Source organism: Lynx rufus, unplaced genomic scaffold (assembly GCF_022079265.1).
Source record: "Lynx rufus isolate CCGP_SWC_20201006 ecotype Redwood Valley unplaced genomic scaffold, mLynRuf1.p SCAF_19, whole genome shotgun sequence".
In the NCBI taxonomy this organism is placed as follows: Eukaryota; Metazoa; Chordata; class Mammalia; order Carnivora; family Felidae; genus Lynx; species Lynx rufus.
In genome coordinates this window covers 4,809,846-4,836,376 of record NW_025814833.1, presented here as the reverse complement: position 1 = coordinate 4,836,376, position 26,531 = coordinate 4,809,846, and the positions used below count along the sequence as shown (strand labels likewise).

At 42.5% G+C, this 26,531-nt stretch overlaps 1 protein-coding gene across 1 annotated transcript in view; it reads left to right on the top strand.

The window, feature by feature from the left end:
• COL4A6 (collagen type IV alpha 6 chain) overlaps positions 1-26,531 on the top strand; it is a 295,437-nt gene that overhangs the window by 229,113 nt on the left and 39,793 nt on the right. Inside the window, exons 6-14 of the mRNA XM_047082051.1 lie at positions 6,082-6,198; positions 9,637-9,705; positions 11,392-11,427; positions 14,518-14,580; positions 15,682-15,717; positions 15,897-15,938; positions 16,955-17,047; positions 18,360-18,413; positions 25,639-25,698. Coding sequence (XP_046938007.1) covers positions 6,082-6,198; positions 9,637-9,705; positions 11,392-11,427; positions 14,518-14,580; positions 15,682-15,717; positions 15,897-15,938; positions 16,955-17,047; positions 18,360-18,413; positions 25,639-25,698 — 570 coding nt within the window. The remainder of the gene's footprint in view (positions 1-6,081; positions 6,199-9,636; positions 9,706-11,391; positions 11,428-14,517; positions 14,581-15,681; positions 15,718-15,896; positions 15,939-16,954; positions 17,048-18,359; positions 18,414-25,638; positions 25,699-26,531) is intronic.

Genomic DNA, 26,531 nt, shown 5'->3' with positions numbered 1-26,531 from the left:
CCACAATGTTTTCCAGAGTGGCTGCACCAGTTTGCATTCCCACCAACAGTGCAAGAGGGTTCCCGTTTCTCCACATCCTCTCCATCATCTGTAGTCTCCAGATTTGTTAATTTTGGCCACTCTGACTGGCACGAGGTGATATCTGAGTGTGGTTTTGATTTGTATTTCTCTGATGAGGAGCGACGTTGAGCATCTTTTCATGTGTCTCTTGGCCATCCGAATGTCTGCTTTAGAGAACTGTCTATTCATGTTTTCTGCCCATTTCTTCACTGGGTTATTTGTTTTTCGGGTGTGGAGTTTGGTGAGCTCTTTATAAATTTTGGATACTAGCCCTTTGTCCGATATGTCATTTGCAAATATCTTTTCCCATTCCGTTGGTTGCCTTTTAGTTTTGTTGGTTGTTTCCTTTGCTGTGCAGCAGCTTTTTATCTTCATAAGGTCCCAGTAGTTCATTTTTGCCTTTAATTCCCTTGCCTTTGGGGATGTTTCAAGTAAGAGATTGCTATGGCTGAGGTCAGAGAGGTCTTTTCCTGCTTTCTCCTCTAGGGTTTTGATGGTTTCCTGTCTCACATTCAGGACCTTTATGCATTTTGAGTTTACTTTTGTCAATGGTGTGAGAAAGTGGTCTAGTTTCACTCTTCTGCATGTTGCTGTCCAGGTCTCCCAGCACCATTTGTTAAAGAGACTGTCTTTTTTCCATTGGATGTTCTTTCCTGCTTTGTCAAAGATTAGTTGGCCATACGTTTGTGGGTCTAGTTCTGGGGTTTCTATTCTATTCCATTGGTCTATGTGTCTGTTTTTGTGCCAATACCATGCTGTCTTGATGATTACAGCTTTGTAGTAGAGGCTAAAGTCTGGGATTGTGATGCCTCCTGCTTTGGTCTTCTTCTTCAAAATTCCTTTGGCTATTCGGGGCCTTTTGTGGTTCCATATGAATTTTAGGATTGCTTGTTCTAACTTCGAGAAGAATGCTGCTGCAATTTTGATTGGGATTGCATTGAATGTGTAAATAGCTTTGGGTAGTATTGACTTTTTTTTTTTTTTTTTTTGAGACAGAGAGAGACAGAGCATGAACGGGGGAGGGGCAGAGAGAGAGGGAGACACAGAATCGGAAACAGGCTCCAGGCTCTGAGCCATCAGCCCAGAGCCCGACGCGGGGCTCGAACTCACGGACCGCGAGATCGTGACCTGGCCGAAGTCGGACGCTCAACCGACTGCGCCACCCAGGCGCCCCAGTATTGACGTTTTGACAATATTTATTCTTCCAATCCATGAGCACGGAATGTTTTTCCATTTATTTATATCTTCTTCAATTTCCTTCATAAGCTTTCTATAGTTTTCAGCATACAGATCTTTTACATCTTTGGTTAGATTTATTCCTAGGTATTTTATGCTTCTTGGTGCAATTGTGAATGGGATCAGTTTCTTTATTTGTCTTTCTGTTGCTTCATTATTAGTGTGTAAGAATGCAACTGATTTCTGTACATTGATTTTGTAGCCTACAACTTTGCTGAATTCATGTATCAGTTCTAGCAGACTTTTGGTGGAGTCTATCGGGTTCTCCATGTATATTATCATGTCATCCGCAAATAGTGAAAGCTTGACGTCATCTTTGCCAATTTTGATGCCTTTGATTTCCTTTTGTTGTCTGATTGCTGATGCTAGCACTTCCAACACTATGTTAAACAACAGCGGTGAGAGTGGACATCCTTGTCGTGTTCCAGACCTCAGGGGGAAAGGTCTCAGGTTTTCCCCATTGAGGATGATATTAGCTGTGGGCTTTTCATAAATGGCTTTGACAATGTTTAACTATGTTCCTTCTATCCCGACTTTCTCGAGGGTTTTTATTTAGAAAGGGTGCTGAATTTTGTCAAATGCTTTTTCTGCATCGATTGACATGATCATATGGTTCTTTTCTTTTCTTTTATTAATGGGATGTATCACGTCGATTGATTTGCGAATGTTGAGCCAGCCCTGCATCCCAGGAATGAATCCCACTTGATCATGGTGAATAATTCTTTTTATAAGCTGTTGAATTTGATTTGCTAGTATCTTATTGAGAATTTTTACATCCATATTCATCAAGGATATTGGCTTGTAGTTCTCTATTTTTACTGGGTCTCTGTCTGGTTTAGGAATTAAGTAATACTGGCTTCATAGAGTGAGTCTGGAAGTGTTCCTTCCCTTTCTATTTTTTGGAATAGCTTGAGAAGGATAGGTATTATCTCTGCTTTAAACGTCTGGTAGAACTCCCCTGGGAAGCCATCTAGTCCTGGACTCTTATTTGTTGGGAGATTTTTGATGACTGATTCAATTTCTTCGCTGGTTATGGGTCTGTTCAAGCTTTCTATTTCCTCCTGTTTGAGTTTTGGAAGTGTGTGGGTGTTTAGGAATTTGTCCATTTCTTCCAGGTTGTCCAATTTGTTGGCATATAATTTTTCATAGTATTCCCTGGTAATTGCTTGTATTTCTGAGGGATTGGTTGTAATAATTTCATTTTCATTCATGATTTTATCTATTTGGGTCATCTCCCTTTTCTTTTGAGAAGCCTGGCTAGAGGTTTATCAATTTTGTTTATTTCTTCTAAAAAACCAACTCTTGGTTTCGTTGATCTCTACAGTTTTTTTTAGATTCTATATTGTTTATTTCTGCTCTGATCTTTATTATTTCTCTTCTTCTGCTGGGTTTAGGCTGCCTTTGCTGTTCTGCTTCTATTTCCTTTAGGTGTGCTGTTAGATTTTGTATTTGGGATTTTTCTTGTTTCTTGAGATAGGCCTGGATTGCAATGTATTTTCCTCTCAGGACTGCCTTCGCTGCGTCCCAAAGCGTTTGGATTGTTGTATTTTCATTTTCGTTTGTTTCCATATATTTTTAAATTTCTTCTCTAATTGCCTGGTTGACCCATTCATTCTTTAGTAGGGTGTTCTTTAACCTCCATGCTTTTGGAGGTTTTCCAGACTTTTTCCTGTGTTTGATTTCAAGCTTCATCGCATTGTAGTCCAAAATATGCATGGTATGATCTCAATTCTTGTATACTTATGAAGGGCTATTTTGTGACCCAGTAGGTGATCTATCTTGGAGAATGTTCCATGTGCACTCAAGAAGAAAGTATATTCTATTGCTTTGGGATGCAGAGTTCTAAATATATCTGTCAACTCCATCTGATCCAATGTATCATTCAGGGCCCTTGTTTCTTTATTGACCATGTGTCTAGATGATCTATCCATTTTTGTAAGTGGGGTATTAAAGTCCCCTGCAATTACCATATTCTTATCAATAAGGTTGCTTATGTTTGTAATTGTTTTATATATTTTGGGGCCTCCATATTCGGTGCATAGACATTTATAATTGTTAGTTCTTTTTGATGGATAGACCCTGTAATTATTATATAATGCCCTTCTTTATCTCTTGTTACAGCCTTTAATTTAAAGTCTAGTTTGTGTGATATAAGTATGGCTACTCCAGCTCTCTTTTGATTTCCAGTAGCATGATAAATAGTTCTCCATCCCCTCACTTTCAATCTGAAAGTGTCCTCAGGTCTAAAATGAGTCTCTTGTAGACAGCAAATAGATGGGTCTTGTTTTTTTATTCATTCTGATACCCTATGTCTTTTGGTTGGTGCATTTAGTCCATTTACGTTCAGTATTATTATAGAAAGATATGGGTTTAGAGTCATTGTGATGTCTATAGGTTTCATGCTTGTAGCGATGTCTCTGGTACTTTGTCTCACAGGATCCCCCTTAGGATCTCTTGTAGGGCTGGTTTAGTGGTGACGAATTCCTTCAGTTTTTGTTTGGGAAGACCTTTATCTCTCCTTCTATTCTAAATGACAGACTTGCTGGATAGAGGATTCTCGGCTGCATATTTTTTCTGTTCATCACATTGAAGATCCCCTGCCATTCCTTTCTGGCCTGCCAAGTTTCAGTAGAGAGATCCGTCACGAGTCTTATCGGTCTCCCTTTATATGTTAGAGCACATTTATCCCTAGCTGCTTTCATAATTTTCTCTTTATCCTTGTATTTTGCCAGTTTCACTATGATATGTCATGCAGAAGATCGATTCAAGTTACATCTGAAGGGAGTTCTCTGTGCCTCTTGGATTTCAATGCCTTTTTTCCTTCCCCAGATCCAGGAAGTTCTCAGCTATTATTTCTTCACGTACACCTTCAGCACCTTTCCCTCTGTCTTCCTCCTCTGGAATACCAATTATGCATAGATTATTTCTCTTTAGTGCATCACTTAGTTCTCTAATTTTCCCCTCATACTCCTGGATTTTTTTATCTCTCTTTTTCTCAGCTTCCTCTTTTTCCATAATTTTATCTTCTAGTTCACCTATTCTCTCCTCTGCCTCTTCAATCTGAGCTGTGGTCATCTCCATTTTATTTTGCAGCTCATTAATAGCATTTTTTAGCTCCTCCTGGCTGTTCCTTAGTCCCTTGATGTCTGTAGCAGTAGATTCTCTGCTGTCTTTTATAATGTTTTCAAGTCCAGCGATTAATTTTATGACTATTAATCTAAATTCACTTTCTGTTATATTGTTTAAATCGTTTTTGATCAGTTTGTTAGCTGTCGTTATTTCCTGGCGGTTTTTTTGAGGGGAATTCTTCGGTTTTGTCATTTCGGGTAGTCCCTGGAGTGGTGCGGAACTGCAGGGCACTTCCCCTGTGCTGTCTTGAGTAACTTGCGTTGGTGGGCAGGGCTTCAGTCAGACCTGATGTCTGCCCCCAGCCCACCCTGGGTCTACAGTCAGACTGGTGTGCACCTTCTCTTCCCCTCTCCTAGGGGCGGGATTCACTGTGGGGTGGCATGGCCCGTCTGGTCTACTTGTACACTGCCAGGCTTGTGGTATTAAGGATCTGGCATATTAGCTGGGGTGGATCGGCAAGGTGCACAGGGACGGGAGGGGCAGGCTCAGCTCGCTTTTCCTTTGGAGATCCGCTTCAGGAGGGGCCCTGCAGCACCGGGAGTGAGTCAGATCCCCCGGAGGGATGGATCCGCAGAAGCACAGCATTGAGTGTTTGCGTGGTGCAAGCAAGTTCCGTGATGGGAATTGGTTCCCTTTGGGATTTTGGCTGGGGAATGGGCAAGGGAGATGGCGCTGGCAAGTGCCTTTGTTCCCCACCAAGCTGCGCTCTGTCATCTGGGGCTCAACAACTCTCCCTCCCATTGTCCTCCAGCCCTCCTGCTCTCCGAGCACATCTGTTAGCTTATAACCTTCCAGATGTTAAGTCCCGCTTGCTGTCGGAACACACTCCGTCCGGCCCCTCCGCTTTTGCCAGCCAGACTCGGGGGCTCTGCTCGGCCGGCCGGCCGCCCCTCCGCCCCGGCTCCCTCCTGCCAGTCCGTGGAGCGTGCACTGCCTCTCCGCCCTTCCTACCCTCTTCCATGGGCCTCTTGTCTATGATTGGCTCCGGAGAATCCGTTCTTCTGGTCTTCTGGCGATTTTCTGGGTTATTTAGGCAGGTGTCGGTGGAATCTAAGTGACCTGCGGGACGCGGTGAGCCCAGCGTCCTCCTACGCTGCCATCTTCCAAGAAGGCTCTGAGACTTGCTTATTTTTCATCAATTAGCTTTTAAGAGAGATGGTGCCGTGGAAACTGCTTCTACTCTTTTGACCAAAAGTCAGCATCATTTCCTAGGCAGAGACATATAAAAGCCCCAGGCTTTTCCAATACAGAAAGCCATGCCAAGCTTCCCAGGCTCCAGTCTGTTCTGAGGAGTCCCAAGGCCTGGCATGATTCCCTGATGGTAGCACTTCAGCTGCCAACCAGCTGAGCCCCATCTTAGTACATCTTTGTACCCAGGAAAGATGAAGTTGTAGCATCCTGTGTCTCATCTCTTCAGGCTTGATTTCTTTAGTTTCAGCATGGGTCCCATTACAGCATGGATCCTTTGGGGAGGGGTAACACTGAGCTACATATACCTGAGTGTAAAGGAAAGCTATAAGAGTGTAGCTCTCAGAGCTAAGGGAGTGGACAAGGAGCCAGAGTTTGGCAGCATACTTGGTTTCTCTTACTGTGGAGCTTGTCAGAGTAGCTAAGAGTCCTGTGGCTGACTTGATCCCTTCTTTTCTCTTTGAACAGGGCCACCCAGGACAGCCAGGGCCCAGAGGCCCACCTGGCCTGGATGGCTGTAATGGAACTCAAGGAGATGTTGGATATCCAGGCCCCGATGGCTATCCTGGGCTTCTTGGACCACCCGTACGTTGCCAGATCTTTGAACATTATTTCAAATGGCTTTCTTTGCCTCCAAGTGTGCCCCTTTTCTGCTTTTATGGAGATGTCATTAAGCATCTGTAGGGCAACCACTGCAACCCCTTGTTCAATGCAGGAGTCTATGCTGGCAGCACAACATTAAAAAGTGTAAAGAAGAATATCAGTTGCAGGGGGTGTACACATGCTCCACTACTTAGAGTTTTTTTTTTTTTAATTATCCTTTTAGAGTTGGCAAGATTGCAAAAAGACTGTAGTAAATTTCAGAGCAAAGTACACACTTGGGCTATTTGACATGTTCCCACATCACATACTTGGAGGGCTTACATGGGATCATGGAAGCTCTAATAATGACCCAAAGGGTTTGGCAAGCTTGGTCTAGACCAGTGATTCTTAACCAGGGGTGATTCCCCACACCAAGGGGCATTTTCCAGTTATTATTGGCATTTTTGGTTGTCACAACTGGGAGCATTCTACTAGCACAGGGAAGCTACCCCCAACATCAAGGAATCATCTGTCACAGTCAATAGTGATAAATAATTGAGAAATTCTACTCTACACTGACACAGTTTTCCCCCTTCCCCCCACACTCTCATAACCCTTCATTCTGGGATTGATATGGCATTCATTACATCCTGAGGTCACCACTTTTGTTTAATTTTATTCATAAGATAGAGCTCAATTTTTGGATCTAAATGATCTCTAATAGGTGCAATGCCCTTGTAAAGCTACTTTTATAAGTGACTGGAAAGAGAAGAATAACACATTCAAGCCCATCATCAACCTTACTTGAAATAATCTAAGCAACTACGGGTACTGATGTGATATATCTAGCTAGAAATCATGCTATTAGACAGATTCCATAGCTACATGAATTAATTGGCATTTTTTTCAGTGTGTCTTATTCCAATGCTATCTCATGTATTTTTTTGTTATTAAAGTATAATTGATGTATAATATTATATTAGTTCCAGGTGTACAACATAATGACTTGATATTTGTACACATTACAAAATGATCACTGCAGTAAGTCTAGTTACCAGCTGTCACCATACAGAGTGACAATTTTTTTTTTCTTATGATGAAAACCTTCAAGGTCTACTTTCTCAGCAACTTTCAGGTATGCAGTAAAATGTTATTTACTATAGGAGCACCTGGCTGGCTTAGTCAGTGCAACATGAGACTCTTGATCTTGGGGTTGTAAGTTCAAGCCCCACATTGGATGTAGAGATTACTTAAAAATAAAATCTTTAGGGGCACCTGGCTGGCTCAATTGGTTAAGCATCCAACTCTTGATTTTGGCTCAGGTCATGATCTCATTGTTCATGAGACTGAGCCCTGCATTGGGCTCTGTGCTGAGAGTGCAGAGCCTGCTTGGGATTCTCTCTCTTCCTCTCTCTCTGCCCATTCCCCACTTGTGCACATACTCTCTTTCTCAAAATAAATAAATATACTCTTAAAATAATAATAATAATAAAATAAAATGTTTTTAAAAATTAATTACTATAGTCACCATGCTGTACATGACATCCCCATGACTTACTTATTTTGTAACTGGAAGTTTGTATCTATTGATCCCCTTCACCCATTTTGCCTATCCCCTTACCAATCTCCCCTCTGCAACCACCAATCTGTTCTCTGTATCTGAGATTTGTTTTGTTTTGTTTGTTTTGTTTTTGTTTTTGATTCTACAAATAAGTGAAATCATATGGTATTTGTCTTTCTCTGTCTGACTTATTTCACTTAGCATAATATCCTCAAGGTCCATCCATGTTGTTGCAAATGACAAAAATTCATTCTTTTATAGCTGAATAGTATTCCAGTGTGTGTGTGTGTGTGTGTGTGTGTGTGTGTGTGTGTCACATCTTCTTTATCCCTTCATCCATTGTTGGACACTTAGGTTATTTCCATACCTGGGTATTTATACCAAGAAAACAAAAACAATAATTCAAAAAGGTATATGCACCCAATGTTCATTGAAGCATTATGTAACTAGCATTTTATTGGAAAAGCAGCACCATTGCCTTCAGTGACCAAGTTGTGGGTGTGGGTATACATGTAAGAAAGTGAGATAGACAAAGCACAAGCCTCAGATTGGTATAAAGGACCTTGACATCTAAAGACCAAACTAATATGTAGTGGGGGTGGGGAATGGAGAAAGATGTATTACCAACATAGTACCAGCTGTTTGAGTCACAAAGGCCTCCAAACACTGCCATGGCAACAGAAGAGAACAAATCACATCTGTGTTAAGAGAATGGAAATCCAGCAAAGTAAGTAAATGTTGCCCCCAAGAGGGAGAAAAGAAATATTTAGATAATAAACATCCCCTGACAGCCAAAAGGACAAGGTTAAAACCTAATCCTGTCCCTAAGCTTCCCCTTAAGCCTAAATAGGAACTTGGGCTTATATTTTACTAAGCTGAACCTTAATAACCATGCTGAAACTCCAGTGGCTATTCTTTCAAGCTTCTTTGATAAAAGTAGTTTCCATAAGAATAAGGGGAACAGGAAATGTTAAGAAGGAAGCTGGTTTGTTTTTCAGAGACCATTTGTTTTTCTAACATACCTATGATCCTTGAGCTCAAGGGATCCATAATTCAGGCAATTCTTCAGTCCGCAGAGCTTAGTCCTACTCCCAATACTAACTGGGAAGTCCCCTGACTTCCCCTTAGCTATAGGGATATTGATTTTCCCCAGGAGGGCAACATTTAGCAGACATTAGCCAGCATCTGCCAGTGAGACAGTAAAAAGCCTGGTTGACAGACAGGTTGGGTATACTTTGAACTGTTTTCCGTGTTAATAGTGAGGCACACCAGACTCTTAGATGGGTGTTGAAGCTGAGGTCTTATGGTAGAAACACAGGATAGAGATGATTTTGTAGAGATCTCTTAAACCAGAGGTTTGCAAACTGGCCCATGTGACCCTTGGCCTGTGTCTTGGTTTTACAGTTTTAAAAGTGTGTGCAGAAAAAAGAGAAGAAGCCTATAAGGCAGAGCCCAGATATAGCCCACACAGTCCAAATTACTTACTCTCTGGCTCTTTACAGAAGTTCTTCAACCCTTGTCCTAGACAAAGGCCCTGTCAGAGACAAATCTATGAGGGGTGGAGCAGATGAGCTATAAGCTTATGAATGACATGCGCATTATATGTGGACGTTCAGATCAGTGTTCTGAAGAGAGTCAAAGTGTCTTACTTTCTAATCCCTTTATAGACTTCGGACTCAGGATTTGGGGAAGCAGGTATACAGCTTTGAGACACAACACCTGTTTTGGGGATGCACTTTTTGTCCCTTAGCACAGCCATAGAATAAACCACATAATTTTACACTCTTGCCGTTGCATCCCCTAGGTGATCAGGTCATATCGTTAACAAAGCTGTGTGTGTTTGTGTGTATTTCCTCACAAGTTTTTCTTATTTTACTCAGGGGCTTCCTGGCCAGAAAGGCTCTAAAGGTGAACCTGTCCTTGCCCAAAGTAGTTTCAAAGGAATAAAGGTAAGAGCCTCTAAGGCAGACCGCTAACTAGGCTGGCTATAAGCTGAGCTTCCTGGGATTGGGCCCCACCTCCAATAAAAACATTTCCAGAACTACCATCTGTGTCTCTAAGGAGCAGACCAAGCTAGATTTAAAAGGGATCTGGAGCTTTTTGTGGTGGAAACACTGACAGAAATGTTTGCAACCATACCGTCAAAGAGATTTGCTTTGTAAGATCTAGACCAAAAATAGGAGACAGATCAGCAAACAAACGGTTTGCATGGGTATCATTTTCTTTGACAAGCCAAGACATTTCCTGGAGACAGATACTTTTTGTCTACTCTGCAATCCTTGATGTCTGCATGCCTTGGTATGAAGCCATGCATATCTCTGCCCATCTCAGCATGGCCACCAGCCCAGGATCCTGGCCCCGCCCTTTTCTGTACCTGCACACCAGCCCATCCCTAGCTGGGCCCCTGGCTGTCTGCAAAAATTGCCCATCAACTCTGCAGCTGGCTGGAAAACTTTCATCTCTTCCTAGAATTGACAAGAACCTTCTGTATTCTTGTGACTGTACTCTTGATATATGCTACCTGGTATCCTGTGGGCCCCTCAGTAAACTCTGGTGCCAAATGATTGACCCTATTCCCTTGCAGAGTAGGAGGTGAGCTCATCATTTCCCTGGTAGCAGATGGGTATCTATGTGCCCAACATATGAAGGGAAGATGCACACATGTTCACTCAGCTGAAGATGGCACCTTCCTGTCTTCCATCCGTGCACAGAATCAGGAACATTAGACATCATTTTGGAAGGCAGTGATTGGGGTGGGTGGCCGAGAACTGGAGAAGGCACAGGGTTTGGGCTCTTGGCTTAGGTTCCACAGCAGAAGATAGAATGGTAGACTTGGAAAGGACCTCATGATTGTTGGATTCATGTTGCTCATTTTACAGATAGAAAAACTGAGGTACACTGAGGCTGTGTGACTTCCTCAGACTCACATAGCTAGTTTACCGAAGAGCTAAAACCCAGGCAGTGCTCTTTCTGTGCTGCAGAGAGCTGATTTTTGACTGTACGCCAAATGGGGTAAGACTAGCAGGTGTCAAAATATGGCCATTGTCATAGCAAGCACTGATTAAATGGTTTTGCCAAAAATCAAAGAGACCCTGGACCCAGTGGAATACAGCAATTTCCACAAGATGGTTATATTACAGATTCATACAGTGACTTAAGATGCTGCAAAGTAATTAAAACGTAATCAGAGACTGTATGCTCTGTTGATTCTCCCTTGAAATGTCTGATTTGCATTGTATACATATGGGCACAGATTCTCTGGGGATGAAGGCACACGGGAAGGTAGCTTTGCTTTCTTCCAGAAAGAGCAGGAAAATCACCAGCCCACAGAAGCCGTTTCTAATTGATAAGTTCCTAGCAAAGGTGAAAATTAATTAATCCAAGTAAAATATTAAACCCTGTTCAACCAAGGCTATAATATTTGTCTTCTAGAGTCTGGATTTTTCTTAGGAAAAAAAAGTAAGTGGCTGAATATGTCCAATTCATGCATTATTTAAAACACAAGACCTTGACAGAGGAGGCCCAAGCATCAGCAGTGTTGTGTTTCTGCCCGTGAAGTGTGGGTTAGTTATCTATGAAATAATACCACAGCTTTAATGGATCTCTTCAGTGTCCTGCCTTTGTCTGTTTTTCAGGGGGAGCCTGGACTGCCTGGACTGGACGGAATCACTGTAAGTTGTTAGATATGTGTGGAGCTCTCAATGTTGACTCAATAGCTAGTGCTGGTCCCTTTGCATTCTTTATGGTATTCAAAGGTCTTTGGAGACATTCTCAAGGAAAATCCAGACAGTTGAGGTAGAGCGGATCACACTGTTGACATTTTCCAGGTGAGAACATTCTGAGAGAGTAGACCATCCCCCTCAAGTCAACACGACAGGCAAGCTTTCAACCCTTTAGGCCAGGGACCTGCAAACTCCCTGAGATGTATTAGGAAAGAATTTTGCCTTTCATTCAGCAACTGTTTACTGTTTTCTGTGTGTGTCAACTGTTGTGGGTAAAACAAAACAAGTAGAACATTCTTCTTTAGAAGCTATTCCACATAGGGGTGCCTGGGTGGCTCAGTCGGTTAAGCATCTGACTTCGGCTCAGGTCATGTTCTTGGGGTTCACGAGTTTGAGCCCCGCATCAGGCTCCATGCTGACAGCCTAGAGCCTGGAGGCTGCTTCGGATTCTGTGTCTCCCTTTCTCTCTGTCCCCCCACCCTACTCATGCTCTGTCTCGCTCTCTCTCTCCAAACTAAAGAAACATTTTAAAAAATTTAGAAGCTATTCCATATAGAAATTCCTTTCAGGGACTTTTAATAAAATAGGGAGTCCATGAGGAGCCATGAGTTGTATTAATAAGAGCTTTCTACTTCCTTGAATTGCCACATTGTCATTGCTTTCCTTTGAAGTGGCTTAAGAAAAGCCACATATTTCTTCCTTCTTTCCTATATGAGGGTTCCTTCCTTTCTTCTTTTCATTCGAGAACAGGTATTGAGCTCCCACTAGCAGCAAAGTGCTAGGAGTGATCCCTGAGACAGTGTAGACATGATCTTTGCCCATGCCCAACCTACCTCATCCCCCACACACCCAGATGTGAAAAACTAGTAGGACTGGGGCATAAGAATTCCACAACAGCTTTGAGAAAGAGATGCTGTCCACCTAAAGATACATCATGGGGGACTTCACATCTTCATATCTAAGACAAAGAAGGTAGCCTCATAGAAGTGTGGGTAATGTTTAGGCTGGCTGGCAATGGGAGGAAACTTCCTAAACAGAGAGAGCAGTGTGAGAAGAGGTAGGTAGGCAGGAAACGGGATGCAATACAAGCACACATGCAAAACAGAGGTGAAGTAAAGATCAAGCACACACAGATCCCCTAGTGCCAAACAGCACTGGCTTAGATGGTGTTGGTGTGTTAACTACATTTGTACAATCACATCCAGTGTGGTAGCTGCATAGGTCTTCTTAGGAATTCATTTCTCTGTCCACAAAGGTAAAGTGTTCGCCTACATACACAGGCATGATAAATACATCACTTAGATTTGGGGAGGATGGTTTGGTGGCTGAATAAGAGATTTGTGGTGTCAGTAAGGAGACCACAGGTTATTAATTTTATCAAGGCAATGTTCTATTTCCTGGGGAACCTCTGAACCCCTACTTTCTCTTGACTTCACTTAGCCCCTCCATCCCTTACATATCACCTTATTACCATCCCCAGCTTTAATTGAGCCATACTTTGCCCCATGCCGTCTTTCTCTTCAGATTTTGTTGTCTGCCTTGTAATATTGTTGTTATCAATTCAGTTCCACGCATTTTCTTGTTTCTCTTCTGTTTTTTCCTTTGACCCACGGAAATGTGTGAGTTTAATTTCTCGGTATTTGGCAACTTCCCAGCTATCTTTACATGGCTGATTTCTAGTTTGGTGTCATTGCACTTAGAGTGAACACTTCGTATGATTTCAATCCTTTTAAATCTGTTGACATTTGTTTCATGGCTCAGCATATGAAACAATCTTGGTGAATGTGCCATATGCACTTAGAGTATGTGTTCAAGCTGTTTTGGGGTATAGCAATCTAAAAAATGTCCATTAGGTCATTAGGTAGCTGACAATGCTATTTCAATCTACTGGGTCCTTACTGGGTTTGTTTGTTTGTTTGTTTGTTTTGGGGGTTTTTGTTTGGTTTGGTTTGCTCTAGTTCTGTTTATTACTGAGGAAGGGATGTTAAAATTCTCCAGATATCTTTGCAGATTTGTTTATTTCTCCATGCAGTTCTGCCAGATTTTGCTACATGCCTTTTGAAGCTGTGCTATTAGATGCATATACATCTAAGATTATTATGTGTTCTTGATCAATTGACCTAGTTTACCATTGCAAAATGTCCCCTCTTTATCTCTGGTAATATTCTTTGTCCCGAAGTCTACTTTATTTTATATTGACATAACTGTTTTCATGTTCTTTTTAAGTTTTTTTTACATCACTTTAATATAAAAATTGTCAAATATTGAGCAAAGATGAATGAATTTTGCAGTGAACATCCATACCATTAATATTTTACTATACTTGCTTTATCCCACGTCAATCTAGCTATCCATCCTTATCCATCCATCAATCCATCTTATTGTCAATGCATTTCAAAGTAAATTGCAGACAATAGTACTCTTACCCCTAAATGCTACAGCATGCCTATCATTACCTAGGCTTCAAAATGTGTTTGCATCTTTTCTTTTTATGTAAAATTTACATACAATGAAATACACAAATCTTAAATGTATACTTGCTGAGTTCTGACAAATATATACTCCTATGTAACCCAAAGCCATCTTAAGGTATAGAACATTGTCATCACCTCAGAAAGTTTCCTTCTGCTCCTTCCCAGTCAATTCCTGCCTCCACCCAAAGGAAACCACTGTTTTGATTTCTCTCCATCATAGTTCAGTTTTTCCCATTCTAGAACTTTATATAAAGGGAATGATATAATATATAGGCTTTGGGAGTCTGGGCTTCTTTCACTTAGCACAATGCTTTTGATATTTATGCACATTGTATCATATATCAGTAGGTTGTTGCTTTTTATGGTGAGCATTTATTCCACTGTATAGATGCATCACAGTTATTTATCAGTCCTTGTATCAATGGACACCTGGGACATTTCCAATTTTTTTACTATGAATAAAGTTCCCGTGAACATTCTTGTGCAATTCTTGTGGACACATATTTCCAATTTTCTCCAGAAACTGTCCTCTTTTTGACCTTGGGGTAAAAACTTGTGTCTTCAGGGCCCACAGGGAGCACCCGGACCTCCAGGAGCTGTAGGACCCATGGGACCACCAGGATTGCAAGTAAGACCAACCTAAATCTACCCATGTGATCACAGTATTCACAGGGATGCTTCCCCGCCAAGGCCATGGATTAAATAGAAGCCTATATAGGCTCTCCTAGTGGAAATTATCCAGCCTATATAGGCTCTCCTCCTCCTTCCATTCTTGGAGGATTAACGTGAAGCATGCTTCTGTAAGGAGCTATTTGTTGTCTCTATCAGGGTCTTTCTGCCTATCCACTGTGTGCTTCCAAAGCCTCCTACTCTAGCTGAACCTAAAGTATGGCCCAGGAGCATAACTGGCACATCTGTTGCCCGTTTCCACTCCCCTCACTCATGACAGACCTTGCCAATTACTCACATGATCACCACCATCACTCACCCTGGTCACAAAAGAAGCTTCAAAATCCTTCTCCACACTGCAGCTTGGACAGTGCTACCTACTTACCTGTCTTTCTGATACCAAACCTGTTTGCCTTCACTGGTATAGAAAAAGCATATAGCCAGTTATCCATGTGGTTCTGGGAAAGGCCCATCCCCAGATTGTTCTTTCTCCACAGTGCATGAAATCTCACCACTGATTACTTTGGTTTAGCTTCACCAAAAGCCATTATTTTTAAATTTCTGGCCATTTGGGAGGAATTATGCACGAGTCTTTACCACCTTAGCATAAATATGATTATCAGGCCAATTTGGGAGATTTCAAAGGAGATTAAAAAAAAAAAAAAAAGAACCATGGGAGAAGGAGCTAGAATCTGCTCCACTAAAGCCAGAATATACTGTGAGGAGGAGGGGCACCTGGGTGGCTCAGTCGGTTAAACCTCCAACTTCAGCTCAGGCCATGATCTCGCAGCTTGTGAGTTCAAGCCCTGCATCAGGCTCTGTGCTGACAGCTTAGAGCCCGGACCCTCCTTCAAATTCTGTTTCCACCTCTCTCTGTACCACCCCTGGTTGCACATTCTCTCTGTCTCTCTCTCTCTCTCTCTCTCTCTCTAATATAAATAAACATCAAAAAAAAAAAAAGAATATACTGTGGGGGCCTCATCTCTAGTGACTCCCAACATGCTCAGACTCTTTTTGCCTGAAACTAACAAGTGCTCTTTCCTTCCATTTTTTAATATAGGGTCCTCCAGGTCCTCCCGGTTTCCCTGGTCCTGATGTAAGTATACTTTGTCTTGGGGTATTTGGCCTCCTACCACTAAGTACTCTAGTTTCCCCAGAGATATTCTGGTTTGGTTAAACACACTTTCTGGTAAAAAAGAATGCATTCCAATTTAAGTTCCTAGAGCTTGTTTAGTAATTGATTTTGTTTTTCCTCCCTGCAACCCTGTGCCCCAGGGGAATATGGGGTTAGGTTTCCAAGGAGAGAAAGGAGTCAAGGTAAATAGATTTTGGAAAATACAATGTGCATTCCATATGCTCCAAGAAACATCTCTGGCTGCACACATGTGCCTGCTTGTGTTTTAAGGGGATTTGGACTTTTGCCTTGGGAAATGAGCATTTCCCACTCCACATGGATCCTCTGATGGGATCTGTGGAGGGCTGCATGTGCACATGCCACACATACATTCCTGTGGTCTTTTTCCTTCAAAATATTGTAGTCTTCCTGCTTCCTACTTGTGAAGTGTGTATATCTTACAAACATACTCTCTTGAAATAGATTCCATCTTCCTTCCACCTGAGTATTTCCCTGGTATTTTGTATATTGTCTCACCTTCTCTTTCCTTTCCTTTGCTTCCCCTCTTCCCTCCATCCTTCCTCTTCCTCCTCCTTCTTCTCCTCCCGTCTCCCTTTCTATCCCCTCTTTCTCTCCTCCTTAACCTCTCTTTCACCACTCTCTTCTATCCCCCTTCCCTCATTCTCCTGTTTCCTTCTGCACAAACTGGACAGTGATTTGGGAGCCTCAAGGGAGACTGGAGCTTGTCCTCTCCACCCTTCATGGCTGCCTCTTGTAGATTGCACTGCCTTCAAGGAGCAAATACAGCCTCCAGTGTTCCAACACAGACTGCCTCTGCTTGTGCTGTTGGCAAGGACTAGACCAGTTATAGTCCAATCACCATTGCTGAGAGGTGGCCATTCACCTTGCTCAAAACGCTTTTTTGCTCTCTTCTAAACACCCTTTGATGCATGACCATAGCAACCATAAACTTGTGGTTTCCTTTCATTCATCTTGCTTCTTCCCTCTGCAGTGCTGGTACAAAATGCATTTGTTCAGGCTTACACTTCTTCCCACCCCTTGGCACTGATAGTTTTGTTGCCTCACTGATGCAAGGGTGAGGGTAAAGAGGCCAAAGTAATGGAGAGCTTATTTGTGAATTACATCCAGAGGACAAACCTAGCCTCTGAAGTGGTCCGTGTGGTTTCTGCTTTGCTTAACATTCCCTTTGATCTTACAGGGGGATGTTGGCCTCCCAGGCCCTGCAGGACCCCCACCATCTACTGGAGAACTGGAATTTATGGGATTTCCCAAAGGGAAGAAAGGATCCAAGGTAATGAATATTTAAGCCCAGGAAATGTTAATAATCCTTTTCCTATTAATACCAAAGTTCAACTCTAATAACGAGGCTATATTGGAAAGATATTCTGGGTAATGCTTTTTTGTTTGGAAGTGAGGGTAAAGCCTTCTTTGTTTTGTCCCTTCCAAAAAGCTCTGTAAAATGTCTGTGTGTTGGTGTGTGGCTATGAGTGGGCCTGGGCTCCTGAGTATTTATTTAAGTCCTATTTTCTGTGTTTTGCTTTTTCAAATTCAATTATCAAGATGCTGAATAACTTAAAACAAACATTAAATAATTGGGTTTTTTCGTCCTAACTCCCAACCCTCTCAATACTTATGTTGTCCCCAAAGCACTATGACAGAACACATAAGGTATAAATGGTTGCTTTTAAATTATCTTTTTAAAGAAGTTATTTGCCCTCAAAACCTGACCTTACAAATAGAATATACTGTCACTAAGAGGCAGTAGATGCCCTAATTCACCTGATCTGAACTACCAAGGCTAAAGCTGTTAGACCTGTTTAACTGAGATATGTTATAATCTCTATTTCGATGTGAGTGGGTGTGTATTTGAATGCCTGTATGCTGTTAAGGTATGCAGGTATCTTTCAGTAACCTGCATTTCCTTCCTTCCTTCCTTCCTCCCTGGGGTTCCCTTAAGTTTTGTGACTCTGCTCCTGTGATCAAGGGGCCCAGTCAAGGGAAGGTGCTTACTTCCATGTCTTTAATTTTGTCTTTGAGAAGGCAATAGCTCCAGGCCCTCTTCAGGTTTACAGAAAGCAATAATTAATTTGGGAACACTTTGGGAACATATGAAAGATCACCTGCCTCCCTGATCATTCCCAAACCTTAGGGAGCCCTTTCATGGCACAAATAAGTAAATTAGCATATCAGGGAAAGACAAATTAGAGTGTTATGGGTCCCTATCCAAACTGTAGTTGTTACTTTTTTCTCCAAACCATTGATTTCTTTGCAACCTATAATTTGTAACAGCAAATCACACTGAACAGCTCTTCCACTAGGAAGATAACAGATGACTGTCTTTTCTGTCTCCCAATTAGCCTCAACATTTGAGATTCTGTTTTAGACAGTTTCCATTCCCTGCCGTGGGCCTTGGTCCTTCCCACACCACAAGGGCTCCCTAAGCTGATATCCTGCCACAGTTATTAGTTGGGAATCCTGGGGAATTTACACCACCTGATACCCCATTTGTTCCCCACTGCTCATCCCATGCAGCTCAATGGAGCCATGTCCTTTGTGTTCACTGTTTCCTGCTGTTACTCACTAATCTTTGGTTGATTTTTCAGGGTGAACCAGGGCTTCCAGGTTTACCAGGAATAAGTGGCCCTCCAGGTCTCCCGGTAAGTCTCCCTGTTTGGTCAACATGCATTTAAGGACCTGATTGGACAAGAACTATAGCAATAGAAGGCTAACAAGAAGACCTCTTCCTGTGGTTGTTGTAAACAATTCTATCATCTTCATTGTTAGAAGGCATTTAAGGAAATATTCTTGTTTCTCAAACCTATGGAGACATTAGCATGGTTCTTCATGAAGCCATAGATCTTAGCAGTTATTAGCTCAAGCTCTAGAATTAAAACAGACCTAGGCTTGACTTTTGGTCTCACTAATTTCTACCTTTGTGAACTTGGACAATTTTCTTAACTTATCTGAGTTCCAGTTTCCCTCAAAAAACGGGGGGGGGGTGATAATGGTGTAGTTATGAGGATTATGTGAGATAAATGCATGAAAAGGACTTAGTACCTGCTTGGCACATATCAATTGTTCAGTAAATGGTAGTTACTCTTAGTAGCCCTATCTTCACTCCACTATCTGCCCTTATACCTTAGAGTCTTTCCCTCAACTTATACCTTTTGAGGGGCCCTATGTTCCAAGCATTCTGCTAGACAATAGTAAATAACAGTCAAATAAGTAAAAGTCCTTGTCCTTGAGGAGAGTACATTCTAATGGGGGAGCGAGGGAGGATACAGACACTAAACAAGTAAACAAATGTATCAAGGACAAGTTCATATAGTAGCAAGTGATACATAGAAGATAATAAAAAAGGGTAAAGTGATGGAATGTGGATTGAGAAAAGGGGTGGGCTACTTTGGGCAGAGTGGTCATGAAGGGCCTTTCTGAGGAAGTGAACATTATGGAGAAGTGAGTCAATGAAGATCAGCAAGAGTGTTTTTGGTAAGTGCCAAGACCCTGAGGTTGGCAAAACTTCACTGCTTGTGAGGAACAGCAAAAAAGTGAGTGTGTGGAACAGAGTCAGCAAAGGCAAGAACCAGGAAGATAGGCAAGAACCAGGGAGATAGGCAAGAGCCAGACCCTTTGTAGGTCGAATGTGGCTTTTGTGTTAAATGAAATAGGAAGCCATCAGAAGGCTCTGACTTACATTTAAAAATTTTTTTTCAATGTATATTTATTTTTGACAGAGAGAGACAGAGCATGAGTGGGGGAGGGGCAGAGAGAAAAGGAGACACAGAATCCAAAGCAGGCTCCAGGCCCTGAGCTGTCAGGACAGGCCCTGAGCTATCAGAACAGAACCCAACACAGGGCTCGAACTCACAGACTGCAAGAGCATGACCCAAGCCAATGTCAGAGGCTTAACTGACTGAGCCACCCAGGCGCCCTGGCTCTGACTTACATTTTAAAGATCACTCTGACAGGGGTGGGGGTGGGGTGTGGAGGATGAGGGGAGGCTGAGGCAGCAAATAGAGGCTACTGCACCAATCCAGGGGAAAGATGGTAGTAGTTTACACTAGGATGATAGCAATGAAAATGGAGAGAAGTGCATGGATTCGAAATGTAAAAAGTGTAGACTTGTTATTATGGGACATTTTAAACATACACCAAGTGGAGAAAATGGTATAATGATCCTCCCTTGTACTAGTCACTCAGCTTCAATATTTAGCAACTCGGCCAATCTGAAGCAAGTAAGAGACATATCATTTCAACATAAATAGTTCAGCATTTCTAAGAGAGAGGAACTTTTTAAAAACATAGTTACAACATCATCAATGCTAATCAATTATCAGTAATTACTTTATGTCAGTTAAGTCAGAATTCAGATTTATGATTATCTCATAAATACATATTTTTTATACTTGCCCTGTTAGAGTCAGAATCCAACGAGGCCCACACATCACATGTGGTTGATATGTCTCTTAAATTGTGAGATGTGTTTTGAAGAAGGAGTTGACAAGATGTTCATGGATTGGGTGTAGGGGTCAGGAGGAAAATGGATGAATTCAAGATGATCAGGCCTGCCTCTGCTTGAAGTGGGGATAGATGACTCCAGAGTTTCCCTACGGTTCTTTAAAATGCTTCTATGATGGCCTGTAGAAGCACAGGGGCACAGAGAATCATCTGTCCTATGTCCTTGATCTTAATCAGTTCAATGTCCAATGAATCAGAAAGGAGGAGAACCCCGAAGTTAGACACAGGACATGTAGACTTCAGATCCAGGTCCAGCTCTGGAACCTTTTCAAGTCTCCAAGCCTCTCTGTATATCTGTAACATGGCAATGGTCATATCTACTATTTTGAGGCCCAACTCACAATATATGTGACATTTCTTTACAAAGTATAAAGCTGTGCTGTCCAATATTATAACCACTAACCACATGTAGCCACCAAGCCTTGAAATATGGCTTGTCTGAAATGAGATATACTGCAATTGTAAAGTACACATGGATTTCAAAAACTAGGTATGAGAAAAATGATCTAAACTATCTTATTAATGGGGTGCCTGGGTAGCTCAGTCAGTTAAGCATCTGACTCTCGATATCAATTCAGGTCTTGATCTCACGGTTTTAATTTCAAGCCCCATGTTGGGCTCCACACTGGGTATGGAGCCTACTTAAAAAAATCTCATTAATATTTTTTACTTCAATGTCAAAATGACAATATTTATGATATATTTTGTTATATAAAATGTTATTAAAATTAATGTCACCAATTTCTTTTGCTTTTATAATGTAGCTACTAGAAAAGTTAAAATAATGTAGTAGCTCACGTATTTCTTTTTTTGAAAAAAAATTTTGGGGGTGCCTGCGTGGCTCAGTTGGTTAAGTGTCCAACTTCAGCTCAGGTCATGATCTCACGGTTTGTGAGTTGGAGCCCTGTGTCGGGCTCTGTGCTGACAGCTCAGAGCCTGGAGCCTGCTTCGGATTCTGTGTCTCCTCTCTCTGTCCCTCCACCCCTTGTGCTCTGTCTCTCAAAAAGAAATCAACATAAATTTTTTTTAATGTTTATTCATTTTTGAGAGAAAGAGAGAGACAGACCGTGAATGAGGAGGGGCACAGAGTGAGGGAGACACAGAATCCAAAGCAGGTTATGGGCTCCAAGCTGTCAGCACAGAACTCGATGCAGGGCTCGAACTCATGAACCATGAGATCATGACCTGAGCCAAAGTCGGACGCTTAACTGACTGAACCACCCAGGTGCCCCAGTAGCTCACATATTTCTATTGGATAGCACAAATACAAAATACTTTGCAAGTGGGTTGGGAAACAAGGTTTGTACTTTCCTTTATGAGCATTGTACATAGACTCTAATCACCTCACACCATCCCCAAGAGGTAAGTAAGGTGGGATGGGCTTATCTCCCTGTAATGAAAAGGAAACCATGGCTTGAATGGATGAAGAGGCATGTCCAGAGTCACACATCAAGTCATTAGCAGAGTTGAGACTGGAATCCAAGTTTCTCAAAAGCTAGCCAATTCATACTGCCTTTATCATACTGCTCCCTACAGTCTAGTTCGTTCTTCTCGTGGTGGTGGATTTTATGATATCTGGTGTTATTGGGTTCTCTGGCTCATGCTCCCTCCCTCCGATTTCCTCCCATTCCTGTTGTGCCTCAGAGGACTTCCTCTACTACGGTTTCACCCCATTCCCTTTTGTTCCGTAAAAGAAAGGGAGACTGACTGACAAGAATGCACAGTGATAAACTGCAATACCATTTCAAGCTCAGCATTTCTGGGGTTTCACTGTGTAGACTGCAAAATAGAAACCTCAGTTGACTGTAAAGACATCCAAGCTGGAAAATACCTCCCTTCATGTGGCACAGAATATTTTCAGAGAGTGGAAGTCAAGAACCCAGAGATCTCAGCCCACTTTGACATGGATTTGATGTAAGACCCTGGGCAAATCATTCTTTCTTCTAATATGTCTGTCTGCCTAATGGGAACATTCGCAGGCACCTTATGTGCCTTCTGACAGAATGGTTGTAAGAAGAAAGATGGTAACGTGTTTGAGATGCTCTAGGCTTTCCAGAGGAAACACACTTCTCAAATCCAAAACCTGCACATCAGCTTTCAATTATCTACAGTCACTGAGAAACATGGCAGCACTGAGGATGCAAATCTCTAGGGAATTCAAAAATGTTTTCTTTAAGCATTTGTTTCCTTTCCATCCAAACCCAAATCTTTGCAAGAGCTGCTGACAAATGGCCAACCTGACAAATGTATGTGTCACCTTCTTTGTCTTGTCCCCTCTGGCAGGATCAAACATCTCTGATTTTCTGGCTCAGTCCCAGCTTCACACATTTTGCCATGTTGTCCCCAGCAGTTGTGGGCACAGGTACTCTCATGGAGAGCATCAGAGAGAATCTTATACCTGTGTGCCCTGTGTCCAGGGAACCAGCAAACACAGGGTAAGGCAGAATGGAAGAGATAAGCGGGGGGGGGGGGTGGGGGGAAAGAAAAGAGGAAACTGTCAAATCCTGAGGAACCTATTGAGTAGATCTGAGGCAACTACTGGACACGTGGGGTGCTCCTTCAACTGAGCACCAGGCTTTCCAGGCCCTTCAGGTAGGTCCTTTGGAGGAGGGGCCCCAGCTTGACAGACTTAAGCTGGGCCCTGGGCCCTGGTGCCCTGAGAGCCATAGCAGCCCTGAGACCTGCGCAGGGTTTAGAAAGACATTTGACATTTCCGACCCCTCATGTTTCCAATCTCAAGTGACCCTTGCAGTGCTGAGCAGAATGGATTTCTGTAGTTTGGCTTCCAAAATGTTACCACAGATCACTCCCCGCCCCTCCCCCATGACCTCATTCCCCCTCAACTATGTGCTTCAGCCTCCCCCCTGCCTTTCCCAGTTAGAGAAGCTGCCCTGGTTGTGGAGGTGGGTCTAGCCATGTCCACCGCTTTGGCTGGGACCAAGGGGGAGCCTGCTTGGTCTTGAGGGGAGAAGCTCGAGAGGAGGATGACTATACGGTGGCCTGCCTCTCTGATGAGCCTGCCTCTGAGGGCCCGTGGCCAAAGTGGCCTTCACTGGGCCTGGGGGCTGACACCCCCTGCTTCTGGCCTAGTGTTTGAAGCTTGTCTTTTTCTTGCACCGCCCTCCTCTCCCCTGCCTCAGTGACTATGGCACCCCCCACTTACTGCAGGCCACGTGACTGACGTTGAGTTTTTGCAGAGCCACTAACAACCTTGAACCAAAAATGAACAGCTAAGCCAGTGCTCTAGTGAGGTTTTCCTGGACATTGGTAAGAAGAGGTATGGGAGCAGTGGATGCAGGACAGCTTATGACGAGGACTGACTGTGACAGGGTTAGGGCCCAGGACATCTTTCTAGAACAGCTTGTTCAGCAGGGCCCTGTATAGTACCTCCTGTACTGGGAGACAAGCTAAGCCTACATCCCAATATCTTGCCAAGTCATGTATGGTTTATTGGCTTTAACCACCACCACCACCACCCCCCCACACACACACACAAATAAGTTTCTTTGATTTTGTCCTTTTTAAACTTTTTGGGTATTTATTTTTGTTCACATGGTAGCACAAGCTCTCTGAGAGAGCAAGAGTCCTGATACACTTTCTGCTTTCTGAAGAAGGAGGACAAAGTCCTGTTGTCTTTCCAACTACAGGCAAGATAGGTGGAGAGTGTGAGACAGTTCCTGGACAGTTCTCGGACATGCTTCACTTTTTGCAACAGTTTTGGTCTCCGGGTCATTCTTTTTAATTCAACAAGTATGTATGCAACCACCTTGTATGTGTTCAGTCTGCAGAGTAACATGTCTTGGAGGAGATGGAAGTGAGTGTGACATAGACCTCCTGCTTACAAACTTTCATACATTTAAGTGCTGTAAGAGTCTGGGGCAGTGTGGGCTGCTATAGCTTCCATGGCCAGACCAGAGAAAGCTGCATGATGTTTGGCTTCAGAGACCCATAGACAGATTCCACCAGGTGGCAGCATGCCTTGGTTTCCCATTTGAGATGCAGAACAGATTTCAAGTTTGAGTTCATTTGACGCATAGGCCTTTCAAATAGAAATCCTATTCAGCATGAGGTCTGACCCAGTTGACACACAACTATTGACATAGAAAAAAGAAAGGCGAGAAGGAACCAAAGCTTGCTTTGAACTAGACCCTTCACAGATGCACACTCGACCCCGCAATAAAAAAGACACACACACACACACAAAAAAAAAACACATTAAAAAACAAAACAAAACAAACACAACTTGGGCCTACAAAGCTAAGGTTTGTTCAGCCAGCTTTCAGTACCCATGGGAGTGCTCTGAGTATGTAAGAAGAAGGAAAAACTCTAAGTGGGATTAAAGCAGAGCCTGCATAACCAGCTGAGCCAGGTCACATCAAGAGGACAACAGGAGACATGCCACAACATTTACCATCTTTTACAAGCTTACATTTGAGAAAGAATCACTGCTTCCTTTACTCTTACAATAGGCATGAATGTTGTTTGCCAAAATCTATGCTCCAGAAAGTCCAATTTTAAACAGTAACAACAAAATGGCCTTGATGAGGTTTGCCATGAAAGACTCTATCCACTTTAATAATGAACTTTTCTGTATCTCAAGGGCCCAGAATATGCTTGCCTTGGACCCAGAGGGAAGTAAGCTTTTCTCACTCAGTCTGCTCTTTGGATTTCTGCTTGTCCCCAAGTCAGGTCTATGACTGAAAGTCTTCAGTCTTTGAGCAGGGCAAGAGGGATTGAAGACCATCTCATAGTGCCCTTCAGAGTACTGCTAGGGTCTGCAGGGTTCTAGACCACACCTAGAAAGAAATAATCCTTCCCACTGAAGAGAATGACACAGTCATCATGTCTCCAGAGGGCAAAAGCTCTTCCCTCTAGTATCGACCCCCAACAATTAACAAAATTCTCCATCTGTGGGTCAAAGAAATGAGTTCCTAGGTGATGGAAGACAGTCTATTCTCAAGGAAAGGGCCCTGGAATGGAAATTTGAAGACCTGGCCATCTCATTGATTCTGTAACCCATATGACATGCTTAACCCTTCTGAATGTTAGTGTTACCATCTGTAAAACCAATGAGGTTAGATATTTAATCATTTTTATGCTGTCAGTCCATGTTGCTATGAATACATGTACTAGTGTTTAGGGGAACATGACATTACTTCTAAAACCAAGAGGGAACCTTGAATCAGTGGTCCAAATTATATTCAGGACCCATGTGTTTCTCAGACAGTGACAAGAGACTCATCATGGTAAACCTCCCCAGTAGGTCAGTGGCACTGATTTAAAGTTACTTCCCTGCTTTGGATGGAGCCAGGAGACCTATGAAGAAATGGATGTTATAACTTGTGGTTTTTTTTTTTCCTTTAGGGATTTGGAACTGCTGGAGAAAAGGGTGAAAAGGGAATCCCTGGTTTGCCAGGACCTAGGGTATGAACCTGGAATGTTGCTTGCCTAAGTCTGTCAAGTCACCCAGTCCATATTTTTTTGTCCTGTTTGCATCTTTATGTTATGTAACCTGATGGCCACCAAAGCTTCTTTTATTTCTCTTCCTCAGCCCTCTGACAGGTCTCTATGATCTCCTCCTTTTCACTTTGCCCCATTTCCTTGACTTAGTGGCTCCTTTGAATAAGGAATGGCTCCTCAGCCTACTTACTCTCTTTGTTGTCGTACATAATTATCTTCTGGGCTAAAAATGGTGTGAGTGTTGTCTTGTTTTAATTATATTTTATCTTGAGGGAATGTGGGCAAGAGTGTGGGTGTTGCAGGAATGGAATAAAGAGGGCCAAGTACAATCTTTATAGGACAGAAACAAGCCTGGGATGTTCTAGAACATAGTGATGTTTGCAATCAACAATTTCTGATAATAAGCTCAATTCAAGTGAAGAAATAATTGTTAGCCTCGGTGATTTTAAGTGTTTCAGTCACTTAGATGTTGGGCTGTAAGCAATTGGCCAACCTTTAGCCTTAAAGAAGTCATATTTTAGAAAATTATGATTTTAGTGTGATCATAAATCTTGTTAAGAGTATTTTGAATATTCAGCAGTGTTCACCCATTACCCCACCATTTCTTCCTCTACTTTACTCTCTTGTCTTGAAAAGACATAATCACCAACCAAGAATGCATTTGGGGTGAGAGACAAGAGGCCCTCCCACAATCTATTTAAAAAGTCTCATGACTTGGAACTAATGCACACTAAGTATAATACCACCCATCCCTTCTACCAAATTCCACCTAGTACTTAAAATGTTTCCATTTGTTT